The 14,739-nt window shown below is 36.8% G+C and overlaps 1 protein-coding gene across 9 annotated transcripts in view; it reads left to right on the top strand.

The window, feature by feature from the left end:
• The window catches only part of LOC128990591 (uncharacterized), a 90,656-nt gene that overhangs the window by 21,365 nt on the left and 54,552 nt on the right, over positions 1 to 14,739 (top strand). For all 9 annotated transcript variants that reach the window (XR_008490544.1, XM_054413041.1, XM_054413042.1 and 6 more), the window contains 2 exons: positions 12,690 to 12,725; positions 13,179 to 13,229. Coding sequence is in view for 8 of the 9 variants with exons in the window: in XM_054413041.1 (XP_054269016.1) it covers positions 12,690 to 12,725; positions 13,179 to 13,229 (87 nt within the window). In the remaining variant the exon portion in view is untranslated. The remainder of the gene's footprint in view (positions 1 to 12,689; positions 12,726 to 13,178; positions 13,230 to 14,739) is intronic.

The following is a 14,739-nucleotide window of genomic DNA, read 5'->3' as shown; positions in this document are numbered from 1 at the left end:
GTTGTCCGCTCTCCGCTGGCCGACTCCGCGTCTAGGAAAACCCAGCTTAAGAGGATTTTAAATGGAGGCAACAGAAGATAATAATGATGGTGATCAAGTGGAATCGAAATTACACTTTGTTAATACATACGACCAATTTTCTATTAAAATTGCAAGAAACCGAAGTATCTACGTATAGCAAATTTGTTTGCAGGCCTGCTTGTAAGCAGGATTTTGGCCATAACCTGTATAATACTATAATAGCTTCAAGTTCTTGTTTATCTTTTACTTGGTCACAAGCCAAGTCCAACTTGGTTATAAGCTCCTTATTACCGATAATACAATTAGATTTGCATATGAGAGGTAAATTTAATTTACAGACCGTTCTATAACTTTAGTTTAAAAGCGTTTTCTACTGTGACTATCACAATCATACTTCATATTCATAGATTGTAGAGAAACAACCTAAACCTACATTAATAACAACCTACAACCATAACCATCAACCATGATGTTATGTTAACGAATTCGACGCGAATAACGATCAAATATCGATAGACGATATTTAGAACTACATCGACTTCCCGACAGTGGCGTACCGTGGGGGGGGCGGCCCGCCCCAGGCCTCACACTAGCATAGGCCCCCGAATGGTAGACTTTTTTTATACAAAAATAGCTTTTCAAAAAATATATAAGAGAAAATCTCAAAATTAAATTATTTTTAAAATACTATATGTATTTTCAATCATGATTTATAATTATTTTACATAGTTATTTAAAACTGAGCTAAAACAAACTGAAATGCCATTGTGTGTGCAGTGTGCACGATACACGCCGTTACAAGCAATGTGCGACAGTGTCCGCCGTCCACCACCAACAACTCTGTAGTGTAGTCTGTTGTCGTGGGGCTGTGTGGCCTTGGACAATGCTTCCACCCCTACGGCCAACGCTGTTAGAAACATAGACTCGCCCGCTTTGGCCGTTTGGCGAATTTGAATTGCCCGACGAGCTAGAGTTTAAAGGTTGGAAGGTTGTAAGTCACTGTGTAGTGTGTTGGTGTTAAAGTAGTGGTCAGTGTAAGCGTTTACTGTGGTTTATACTTAACGTGACTAATAAACCACATAATAAACGTGTGGTTTATTCTATTTCTGTGATAGTGCTATTTCGTCATCAAGCATTAGCATTGAAGCATTTAGAATAGGCATAGGCCTACAAGCTCCTTGTATGTTACGACTTCTCTTTGTCATCAAATTACGTTTTTGGTAAGTTATTTCGTTTATATCAAACTTCATCGTATGAAGTTGGATTATTTAGATTATTTAAAATTATTTGGTTTTGATGCAAGTATTGGTAGGCCTATACAGTATAGGTTGTTTTAGCAAATAGTAGGCATATCTTAAAAATATATGGAAGCAGTATTTTATCTGATAACAAATTAGGCCTATTTAATTGGTAGGGTTGTTTTTAGTTTTAATAATATAATTTGAGTTGTAAGGTTGTACCGGTAGGCCTAATTAGTTTCCCTTTCTCTTTTAGCTTTGTGATGTGAATGTGTGGCTAAGCTGGTATTGAGGGACCACCTTAAATGAACAGTGTCCAAATTGGGTGGAAGTAGACACTAGACGGCACTTTTCAATTTGATAGGGATTGCACAATGTTTTGTTTTTCTTCTTTTTGCATTATTATTTATAGTACAGGTGAGGTAGAGGAAGACACATAATCGTATTTATTTTTATTTTGGTAAATAAGAACATATGTTGAAATTAATGCATGATATTGATAACATACATAATACAGTAGTGCATAACACAGTAACCTAAATAAATAAATAACAGTAACAGAGAAATATATAAAAAAAAGGCTTAGAGCAAGAGCTTAAAGTGTTGAGTTTGAGTTTGCCTTTTGATTTTAAAGATGGAGGTAAAACTATTGTTTTTTTTTAGACTCATGATAAAATGAAACGAAACTATCAAAGTGGATGGGATAAGAAGAAAAAACAAAAAGCTAAAGAACAAGAAATTCAACGTCTGTCAGGCTCAATATTGAAATTTACTCAAAGGGTATCACTTCCAGCAAACAATGAAGCGGAACTTGATGTGCCCAAATCTTTGGAAAGTACAAGTACAAGCTATGACCAACGACCAGGAAATGAAGAAGAAGTAAAAGGAGTTCAGGGGAATGAAGAAGACAAGGAATATGAGAAACGAGGGAATGATGAATTCATTGAAGATGAAGAAGGAGGGAATGGGAAAGACAAGGAAGATAAAGAATTAGAGAATGTAGAAGACGAGGAATATGAAGAAGACACATCTACTTTGCAACGTTATTACCCAGAGTTGCATCCACCAGAAGAACCAGAGGAGTTATCATTCGATTTTGATGTTGGAAATTGGCCTACTCCTGTGCCAGATGGCATTAGGACAGATATAATAAGGCGGGGGAGTGAAATGTATCAACACATAGAAGGGCCGTTCGCAGCTGTAGAGAAGCCTGGTGAAAGTTCCAAAGGTCACACACGACAGTTAAGCAGTAATTGGTTTTACATACGGCTTCCCAGTGGAGAAAAGATTTTAAGAAAATGGATGGTTTATTCTCCTGAAAAGAAATGCTTGTTTTGTTTCTGTTGCAAGCTCTTTGATAACAATCCAAAGAAACCCTTGGCATCCAGTTTCATCACAGGATTCAACAGTTGGTGGAAATTAAATCCTAAAGTGTCTGATCACGAAAGCTCGGAATTACATGTTAACAACTTTGAAAAATGGAAAACTCTTCAAGCAAGCCTTTTCCTTAACAAAACGATCGATGCTGCTCACCAGGAAGTCATGGAAACAGAGAGGAAGAAATGGAGGGACATTTTGCATAGGCTCTTAGACATCACACTTTTTTTGGCTACACAGAATTTGCCCTTTAGAGGTCACAGAGAAGGCATTGACTCTGAAAACCGTGGCAATTTCTTAGAACTGGTTGACCTTCTTTCACATTATGACCCTGTTTTAAAGGAGCACAACATACGACTTCAGCAATCGTTGCAAGCAGGAAAAATTCCAGTTTCTTACCTATCGCCTGCTGTACAAAATGAGTTTATTTCTCTCATGGGTAACGCCGTCAAAAAAGAAATTATCTCCGAAATCAAAAAAGCTAAGTATTATGGAATACTGTTTGATAGCACGCCTGACATAGCTCACATGGAACAGATGAGTGAAGTTATAAGATATGTGAAAATTGACAACCGGGAAGTAGAGGTGAAAGAGTCATTTCTAGGTTTTATTCAGCTTGGTGGAAAAAAGGCACATGATATTACTGAAGCCATAATCCAATCACTTGAAAAGGACGGTTTGGATCTACAACTTTGTAGGAGCCAAGGTTATGACAATGCTACAACGATGTCAGGTATCCACACAGGAGTACAAACAAGAATTAAAGATCAAAATCCAAAAGCGATTTTCGTACCTTGTGCAAACCATTCCCTCAATCTATGTGGCGTTCACGCTTTTGGAAGTGTTTCAGTTTGTGTCACATTTTTTGGAACCTTGGAAAGTATTTACAACACGTTTTCATGCTCTACACATAGATGGGAGATACTTAAAGAAACCGTAGGCGTGACAGTGAAGAGACTTTGCGAGACTAGATGGAGTGCGCATCATGATGCGGTAAAACCAAACCAATCCTCCAAAACTTTACAAAGCTGGTTGATGCTGTGGAGAAACTGCGCGATCCTTCAGAAAATTTAGATACAAGGGGAGCAGCGGAATTGCTGATGACAAACATTTGTAATTTTAATTTTCTTTCTTTTTTGCACTTATGGTACCACATTTTGGTGGAGGTAAACCATGCACAAAAGTACCTTCAAATCAGAGGTATTAGCTTGGAAAAGTGTGTACTAAAGCTTAAAACGTTGAAAACATTTTTAGAAGATAGTAGAGAAGAGCTGACAGACAAAGCTTTAGAATACGGAACAAAAACTTGTGCGGAAATGGACATCGACTTGGAACGGAGACAACGCAAACGTGTAAAAAAAATGATGCCAGGAGAAACTGCCCAAGATGCAGGTTTGACCCCCCAACAAGAATTGAAACGCTCTATGTTAGAGTGCATCGACAGATTTCATGAGGAACTAGAAAAAAGACTAACATCAATGGAAAATGTTTATGAACAATTTGCTGTTGTGCACTCAGAAAATCTTGCAAAACTAGAAGACGACCAAACTATGATGACCTATATAAACCGATTCACCACTGCTTTCGACGATGTAGAAGAACAAGAGATGTTACCAGAAGTAAAAAGACTGAGACGGCATCTGAAGGCTTCCAGCATAGGAACTGATGTTGCAGCCTCGTGGACATCACTGAAAATGCTACAATTTATTATTGAAATGGACTTTCGTGAATCGTTGCCAAACATAACAGAGGCACTTAAACTGTTTCTAACCATTTGTGTATCTGTGGCTTCTTGTGAGAGGAGTTTTTCCAAACTCAAATTGATAAAAACTTACCTACGCTCTACAATGAGCCAATCTCGTTTGACAAGCTTGGCTTTGCTATCTATTGAAAATGAGACTGCAAAACGTGTAAATTTTGATGAAGTAATCAAGCAGTTTTCTGAAGTTAAGGCTCGAAAAAAAACATTTTAATGTGTTTCTCGTATTTTCATTTCACTGAAATACTGGAATGTCGTTTTTCTCCAGTTTTGTATATACACATTTTCTTGTAATTTTAGAATAAAATTTGAAATACAAATTTATGTTAGCTGTGTTCTATATCTGTTACCTACCTTCATCTTACTTACTACTAAATTTATATTGTTTATTTATATTGCTCTTGATACTAATTTATTTGATACAGAATAGAAACTTTAGTAACTATAACTAGTAATATAATATTTTATTGCAGTAGTAATAGTAAAAAAAGTAGCCTATAACTATCTAAATTTAATAATCGTACACAAACTATGTACGAAACACGTATGTATATATGCGTGTATGTATATATATATAGGCCCCCTCATGAATAGCCGCCCCAGGCCCCCATTTGTGTCGGTACGCCACTGCTTCCCGAATCGATCGAATCAACGTGACGTCACGACTGACTAACAAGGATGGGAAAATCTGCCCACCTGTTATGTTAAGCAAATTATATTACGCCAAAAGCTAGTTTAGAATCTTAGCGTCGGCTGCTAGACTTTTTTAAAATTAAAACGTAATTTCTAAAAAACTGGGACCCTAAACTAAAATTATGGCTTCGACATTCCCTAGTTCTCAAAATTATCTTTCTTTCAACACAAAAATCATGAAAATCCGTCGAGTGGTTGACTCAGAGTGAAATAAAAAACACTGTTTCGTTTTAATATTATAGATTATAGATTTTATTTAGATTTATTCTAAATGGGGTTTAGCATGAAAACTTATATTTTCACACTCATGTAGGCTAAATAATAAAATAACACATAGGCTAGGCTCTAGACTATAGAGCATAAAGCAAAGGCTATATGCAATTTTTCCTCTTGCAAACCCTCAAATTTAGCCTTTAACTATATTATTATCTATCCAAAAGCCTGAACCCATATCTTAGAGTACTGGTAAGTTATTCAGAGAGCTTAAAATGTGCAGTTTTCCTTTTTCACGTTTGATAGGGATTTTTCCCATTTCAGGTTATTTCTATTTTTTACATACAAACCCATGTATACCCCCTATTTTTGGAATTGCACCCTTTTCCTGTTAGGGGGCAAAACCCCCCCTTCTTACATCTAGAAATTTGAATTGCCAAGAACTGCTTCCTGTTGGACCTCTTTGGCAGTGGCGTAACAGAAGGGCCCGCAATGTGGGGGTCCGGGAGATGAGAGGGCCCGCGAACCGGTGAGCGGGAAACGGTGAGCAGAGAGGCCCGTGAGACGAGTGGGGCCGAAAAATTGGAGTTCATTCTTATTTAAATGTATTATCAATCATTCAATAATTGTAGGCCCATTGAACAAGTAATAACATTGATGTTATTAATAATATGTTGTTATCAGTTATCGTTTAATTATGTTAGGCATCTTCAGTGATAACAAACTAGGGTAACAAATTTAACGTGTTATAACTTGGATCTTTGATTATTATGCAATCTCACTTTCGTCACCGAGAAATATTTCACTTCTCGGTGATTTTGCACACTGCTTAAGTTATGTCGTCTGCAAACATTTTGTTACTTTGGAGCCTGGAGCCATGAACGTTGGCTGGGGCCTTCAATATTGTATTATTTTACATTTTAGTTTCACATCAACTACGACGAATTTAATTTAAAAAAACTGGTGACAACTTCAACATGGGGATGGAATGTAAAGTACAGGCTTCTCTATTTTCACCGTACGCTGTAAATAAAACATGTGATTGCAATTTCTTCCATTTGTTTTGATTTTCTGTTTATATTTTGTTGTTATTTTGTTGCCAACATGGCAACCCATAAAGCCCATGTTAATTTTTTTTTAATTTCAAATTTATTTTTCATGCTTATTTTTGAGCCTATTTTAATTTTTAAAGGGATTCTGCACTTCTACAGGAAAACATCTTTCTAACGGTATGCGTAGATTTTCCCTACGATGCACACGAGCTGAGAAAAAAGGTTTTAAAGAAACATGCTTGCCTATTAATATATAGAGTACCTGATGGGGACCGAGATTTGCTCGAGGAATATCATTAGTTTACTCTGAAAGCAGTTTAGTATTGCACATAGATTAATCCATTCCAAAACTCCACACTGCTCGCATTTACTACTTCCTTCACCACTCCCTACGTCGTGGATCTGTTTGCCCTCCTTCCCTATACCTTTTTAGAATTGCAGATATACATAATTGCTACAGACAGTTCCCACATTCTGCACTGCTGGCATTACTACTTCTTTCGCCATTTCCTAACGTTATGGACCTGTTTCCTTCCCTTCGCATAGCATTTTAGGATGGAAGATACATTAATCTAACTGCCACACACGGTTCCCACACTCTGCGATGCTAAACTTTACTACTTCCTACGTCGTGGACCTGTTTTCATCTCTTTCCATTTTACTATTTTAGATAAATTAATATAATTGCCACAAATATTTCCCCAGACTCCGCACTGCTAGCCTTTATTACTTCTTTCACCATTTCCTATGCCGTGGACACGTTTCCTTCCCTTCTCATAGCATTTCAGTATTACAGATGCATTAATCTAACTGCTACAAACGGTTTCTAGTTCCAACTCTCCACACTGCTTTTCTTTACTACTTCCTTCAGCCACTTCCTACGTCTCGGACCTATTTCCTCCCTTCCCATAGAATTTTAGGATTGCAGATACCTTAATCTAATTGTCATAAACAGTTCCCACACTCCTTAGACTGCTCACCTTTACTACTTCCTTCACCACTTCCTACGTCACGGACCTGTTTCCCTCCCTCCCCTTAGTATTTTTTGATTGTAGATATCTTAATCTAAACGTCATTAGTTCCCACACTCCGGACAGCTCACCTTGACTACTTCCTTTACCACTTCCTATGTCACGGACCTGTTTTCCTCCCTTCTCATAGCATTTTTTGATTGCAGATACCTTAATCTAATCGTCATAAACAGTTCCCACACTCGGGACTGCTCGCCTTTACTACTTCCTTCATTACTTCCTACGTCACGGACCTGTTTCTCTCCCTTCTCATTGCATTATAAGATTGTAGATACCTTAATCTAAACGTCATAAACAGTTCCCACACTCCACACAGCTCGCCTTGACTACTTCCTTCACTACTTCCTATGACACGGACCTGTTTTCCTCCCTTATAGCATTTTTTTATTGCAGATACCGGTACCTTAATCTAATCGTCATAAACAGTTCCCACACTCTGGACTGCTTGCCTTTACTACTTCCTTCATTACTTCCTACGTCGCGGACCTGTTTCCCTCCCTTCCCATAGCATTTTAGGATTGTAGATATCTTAATCTAACCGTCATAAACAGTTCCCACACTCTGGACTGCTGGCCTTACTACTTCCTTCATCACTTCCTACGTCGCGGACCTGTTTCCTTCCCTTCCTATAGCATTTAAGGATTGCAGATACCGTAATCTAATCGTCATAAACAGATCCCACACTCCACACTGCTTCCCTTGACTACAATGTATTGAGTAATCTTCAGTACCTATAATCTTTGCTCAATAGTAACAACTGGTGTTTTTCTTTTTGTAATGTATTTTGTTTTGCTTGTATACTGTGGATAGACAACTTACATGACTTTTATTGTTTACTTTTTCCTTGTTATTTAATTCAGCCAAGATGGTTACTTAGCAACCCATAAGACTAATGTTAACAAAATGTGACTTTTAGTTTCATTTTTCTATGTAATTAGATATTTGTTAGCAGTTCTAACTGCAGTAAACTCGTTTTTAGGCCAGGAATAAACTCTTTACATTTGAAGAAAATCGTCGGAGTCGTTTTCGAGATCTTGGTGCAAGCATACATACATACATACATACATACATACATACTACAAGCAAACATTGCTCGTATTAGAGTATAGGATAGATAGATTATATTAATGGAGTTGAGTGTAGGATGAGTGGCCCAACCTTTTAGTTTTGAAAGGGACTAAGGCCGACATATTTCTTAGACACAGATGTTAATTAATAGCCAATACAGCAAAAGGCAACTAAGGGGCCTAAGGGGGTTAATAGGGGAATTCAAACCACATTTTTGCCTTGTAATTAACGAATTAGTCTAATTATCAGGGTAATAAAAATGGATATAATGATGTAGTGATGTAACACTTTCATCAAACCACAACTGAAAATTTCAGTATTTAATACTTAACACGCGCTTTTATGGAACATAACTCATAATTTAATAATTTAATTTTTAATTTAATATTTTTTTCATAATTTAGGCCTATTTACGACTCTTTTTATAATTAATCTGTTTGATCATTGTATCGGTGGTCCAAAAATAACTCTGGGGGGAGGGGGAGGGCGTTTTGATTATTTTGTATCGGTGGTCTAAAAATAACTCATGAGAGGGGGGAGGCCAAAAAGTAAGTTTGCAGGGGGGCCTGTAAAAATTTGTTACGCCACTGTTCTTTGGACTTAAGTGATTGCAGCTCATACTCTCTCCACATTGGCTGGTGTGCGAATCTGTTTTTGGGCCTACACCATTCTTATAAATAATAATACCCATTTCTCTATCGTTAACTGACTCAAAACAACTCCTTTTCAAATCAATATTGAAATGCAACCTAAACAATCTCTGTGTTTTTACAAAAGAGTCAATAACTTATTCTAAGAAAAACGTTTCTACAGCATAGCACGGTAATCAGGATTCCAAAACACCATGGTTACTAAAATGGTAACGTTCAATTTTGTTTATGAGAACATCTGCTGTTTACTCATTGTTGCAATATTTATCATCTAGTAACCAAAATAAAGTTGTATAGTTCTCACTACCCCACCCTGGTTGATAAACTACACCAAATTGACAATCTAGGTTACATAAAATCTTCTATATCTATCTATACAGTATATAAAGCCAAAAGTACCCATGAAATTTTGACCAAACTACAAGTCACACCCTCATAAACCATATACTTAAAATGTTCGTCATGACGAGAAACCTTGCTCTAAACCATCCATTATTTCCTCTATATCTATTATTGCCCTATAAGGTCCTAATTGCTTTCCAAAGGGAACTTTCCATACACCTAATGTTAAAAATACCTCAGCTGTATTCATTTGTATGTTATTCTTTTAATTTATTACCTTATTAAAATCAGGTGAGATTATCCTTATATAATACGTGAAGGCGATTTCTTGAAAACACTTACTACTCCTCCGTTAATAATGGACGGATTTTTACAAACGACGTGTCAAAATAAAATATTTTTTGTGTAGACACCCCCTTTCACCAATTCATGTAGTAAAAATCCTCGGGCTTTGCCCCACAGGCCATCAAAGTTGGAGTTTCTCCCATAAGATTAACATGGGGGAATCTAAATATTTGATTGGAAACTTTGTCCCCACTAATTTGAGAGAACGGTTGGGCGTAGAAACTTGGTAGAGGTGTCCAAAGAAAGGTCTTGGTCTGTAGATGAGTTATGAAAAGAAAAACTTAGCAAAATCCCTTAGGACTCTGCCCCAGAAGCCTTTAAAGATCCCTCCACAGAGTTGTTTACATTTTGGCCATGAGAATAATACTTTTTAATGAAACAGCTGTTCATTTTTAAATTGTATTTCAAACAACACATATTTATTGGGAGTTGAATTCTACCAAATAAGTATTTGCAATGTTATTTTCTGATTTTAAAATTGATTTTCTTCTTTATCATGCCATGTTTTGCAATATAACGTTCCATTACGAAATCAGTGGAAAATCCTTTTATCACAGCAATTCTTAGATTATTTCTTATTGAACTATCTTATATCTATTGTACGGGTTGGTGTGTGCCTTTTTCGCCACTTTTGCCTACATTTTATCATATTATTCTACAAAATATCAAATATTTATGTAGAAATATCTGCTCTTATTGTGTCTAATAAAATCCAAACTTAACATTGCCTAAAATGGTACCTATCTTGACAAATAATTTGCACCTGCCTATATTACGGACTTTGGCGCACTGAATTAGTAACATTATTGAAAATAACACGACATTTTGGCTGTAAAATATGGTACAAAGAGAAAATACTATTTAAGCAGCTACTGTCATGACAGAAAGGTCATATTCCTTTTAAACTAGATCACATAATCCTTTGACTGGGACGGGTGGCGTCGTCCTGTAATCCAGCTACTAGGAGGTCACGAATTGTGGATATTTATAGGAATGCACTGTGGATGCGATACTCCCTGGTGTGGATTAACGTCCCCACGAGTGAGTACTACGACTACCCGCAGTGCTATCCTGATAATTATACCAATTCATAAATACCAATGCAAAAAAAAATTTGGTTCCAATTCAACTATAAACTGTAGATCCCTTGGTTGCCATTCGCTGTATGGGCTATTAATTAACAGCTGTATCTAAGGAATGTCGGCCTTAGTAACTAACAAGACTTCAAGATCGCGCCACTCTTCCTAGACTCATCTCCATTCATACTTGGCTTACCTACTATGAATGGTCGCCATGAAAAAAAAACGTATTAAAGGATTAAAGTATTTATCATATACGTTGATTAACAATATGTAAACGTCAATATATACGTAACAGCCATTTTACAGTATTTTTGCTTTTTGGAAATGTTCAATTGCTATGTCATTTTCATTATTTATTGCCAATGAAGCCGCCAAGATCATATGAACTAGGAGGCCCCTAACAGTTCAAGAATAAAAGCCAACTTTACTTCATGTATTCCACTACACCTAACATTCCGTAGAGAGATTATATTGACAACTTTATGTTATTGATAAGGCCGAGCCGAGACAACTAACTGACATCCCCCATGTCAAGGAATTCCAGCTTTATCAGTAACCCCACAGTCAATTTCTCAAAACTATGCCAGAGGGTTCATTCATTGGCACAGAAGTACGATATGAACTGACGCGAAGTGACGAAGGAAAATCAAACTTACACTGTAACGGATATACCTCCCTTTGAAGTTAGAACGTGTCTTCTCAACAAACATATATTTTTTCTCAAACACTGATGAAATCACGGAAGTGTTTAGCTACAAAAGATCCACCAATACGATTTAAATACTATTTAAAGGTTCTACCAAAGGAAGAGATACCATATAACATACTAATAATAACTCCGATGACGTACAGGATAGGAAATATTTTAATCATTGAATGAACAACCAAATTTGGCAACTAACGCAATATTGTTATTGTTTTTACACTTACTCTTTGAACAATGTTAAATGCTCAAAATATGTATATTTCACCCAATTCATCGCAGTTAGATGAATTAACGTAAGCCTTGAAAGTAACCGTCGATTTCGACGGGTTTCCCCTAGTTTCTTTCTATTACTGTATTCTGTTTTGTCTATTTCAGCTTAACCTAACCAACCAATAGTTTTATTTATCTACTTCTTTTAATCTATGTTAATACTTATGAAGTCAAACGGGTTGAAGCCCGTGGGTAACAACAGCTAGTTAAAATAACAGAAAAAGCGAACATAACCTACAGTAGACTCCCTCTTATCCGGACACCTTTTAACCGGACTACACTCGGCGGAAATGACATCTCTTTAACCGGACAATTCTTATCAGCACATTGGTTTAACCGGACTAGATCGGCAGGAAGTGGGCAGTACTGAAACGACTGTTCTCGTGGGAAAGATTTGAGATCAGTGATCACGTATCTAAATACAATGCTCTCCTAAATTTAAGTCGAATATCACAGTAAACAGTCCGTTTTAAAGAGTTTTTGGGGACGTCGAGTTAACCGGAAAAACCGTTATCCGGACTGGCCTCGGTCCCGAGGAGTCCGGATAAGAGAGAGTCTTCTGTATATGACGTGTACCAAAATAAACAACTGAAAAGTTAATCTGTGTGTTGCAAGCTATAAGTTAATTATGTTGGTAGGAAAAATCTTGTATGTCCTAATTACGAGCACATACAGTCATTGCTGCTCTTGAAATGTATCACTTAGCTAATGCTTCATGATTTGACATTGTGCTCTTAATACAATAAAAGCTACTTGATTACTCTAAAGAATAACTTTAGTAATAGTTTTGTCTATCTACATTTCTGTAAAGTTTTATTGTTACAACAATTTGTATGTTTTAGTTCCAAGCAATCACAGGACCACTTCATCAGTCACTTGTAAGTTAAAACCAAACAATTTTTTTGTTGTATTTAACATTCTAGATTAAACACTGATTGACAAAAAAGTTTCACCTAGAAAGCAAAGGTTCATTCATTCACTAAGCCATAAGCCTATTTTTTACATTTTTCTATAAATTTTAGTTCTTTTCTGAGTCTTGTACTGTTGAAACTAACTATAAAACTGATTTTATCATTATTGAAACAGGAGTATTTAACATGAATATCTAACAATGAAAACAAAACTCCTCTGGTATACTATCTGAATCTCCAAATCAATTGAGACCGTAGAATTTTTTCCATTAACACTTTTTTTTATATTTGAAAATACTTTTAACAACCCTTTTAATGTTAAGATTTTAAGTTTAAGTAAGTAGAACTTCTCTAAATGTTGTTACAAGATCGCATTAAATAAAAATATAGATGCTGTTTAAACCACAATTTCTGTTGTAGAGCACTTGGAATATATTATTGGGGTTGGAAGAAGCCCTGGACAACACGGCAGTAAGTAAAACTGAAAAAGTACAGTATATTATGAATATGAATCAATCTCATACTTAGCATAAGGCCTTTTTTATATTAGCCTTAAACATCTTTTTCACCACACTATGATGTTTTTGGCTGTACAGTAGAGTCCCGCAAACTCGGCGTAATGTGGACTGGAAGGATGCTGAGTTTGTGAAATGCCGGGTTATCGGAAACTAGGGTTAAAAATGAGAACAATACAGATTTTAAGCTTTTTAACAGCCTTTTTTATATTACAAGTCAGTATTAAGTCATCAGATATAGTACAACAAATCCTTAGTACCAGTTACGAACAATTTGACTTAAGCTGGCTTGAGTCCATGATTAACTCGGACTCAAAAATTCACGAATTTTCTGAGCCAGGTAATGACCGAGTTATCCAGACTGCCGGGTTATCGAGGACCGAGTTTGCGGGACTCTACTGTATTACATACGTTAATTGGTGGTGTGAGGGAATTTCCGTGTGTGTGTCGTTTTCGTTATCTTATCGCCAAAGATAGTTCAGCAGTGCTGGGTTTAAATTTCCAGGGGTCGATGTGAATCAACAAAATATTGTTGATGTGAAATCCCACTCAATATTAATTTCGTTTCGAATAATCTAAATTATCAATCGTCTGTGTTTAATCAAATTCCTTTATTGAAATGATAGGGTAACTCAGTGAAATGTGCGAACCAGTTGTCGCTATTCACTCATCATCGTTACCCTATCAGACGCGAGAGAAAACGTTGTCGTGTATAATCTATGTGTCGTGTTATCTGTTAATTCAATTCTCGCTTTAGAGTCTATTTCAAGAATTAGGTTCGATAGCTTGTACAGCTAGTTAGGATGCTGAATGTTCTTCGAGCAAACTAGGATCGGTATCAAAGGTTATAGGATCAAACTAAACCTTGCTACGCTCCGATCGTTACCCTAACCCCACGCAAATGCGCTCTATGCAACCAAGAGGGTAAGGATAGATAGCCTGCACAGCTATCTAGGATGCTGAATATACTTCAGCAATCTAGGATAGGTTACGGTAGGTTAATCGTTACCTAAACGCCCGTATAAACCTCGTTCGCTACCCTAAACCCCACGCAAATGCACTCTAAACAACAAAGAGGTTAAGGATAGATAGCCTGCACAGCTAACTAGGATGCTGAATATACTTCAGCAATCTAGGATAGGTTACGGTAGGTTAATCGTTACCTAAACGCCCGTATGAACCTCGGTCGCTACCCTAAACCCCACGCAAATGCACTCTAAACAACAAAGAGGTTAAGGATAGATAGCCTGCACAGCTAACTAGGATGCTGAATACACTTCAGCAAACTAGGATAGGTTACGGTAGGTTAATCGTCACCCAATCGCCCGTGTGAACCTCGTTCGCTACCCTAAACCCACGCAAATGCGCTCTAAACAACAAAAAGGTTAAGGGCAGATAGCCTGTACAGCTAACTAGGATGCTGAATATTCTTCAAGCAATCTAGGATAGGTTACGGTAGGTTAATC

Source organism: Macrosteles quadrilineatus, unplaced genomic scaffold (genome assembly GCF_028750875.1).
Source record: "Macrosteles quadrilineatus isolate MER2022 unplaced genomic scaffold, UCM_ALF_1.0 Scaffold_3__2_contigs__length_128488019, whole genome shotgun sequence".
Lineage (NCBI taxonomy): Eukaryota > Metazoa > Arthropoda > Insecta > Hemiptera > Cicadellidae > Macrosteles > Macrosteles quadrilineatus.
This window is presented reverse-complemented; position numbering and strand designations above follow the sequence as displayed.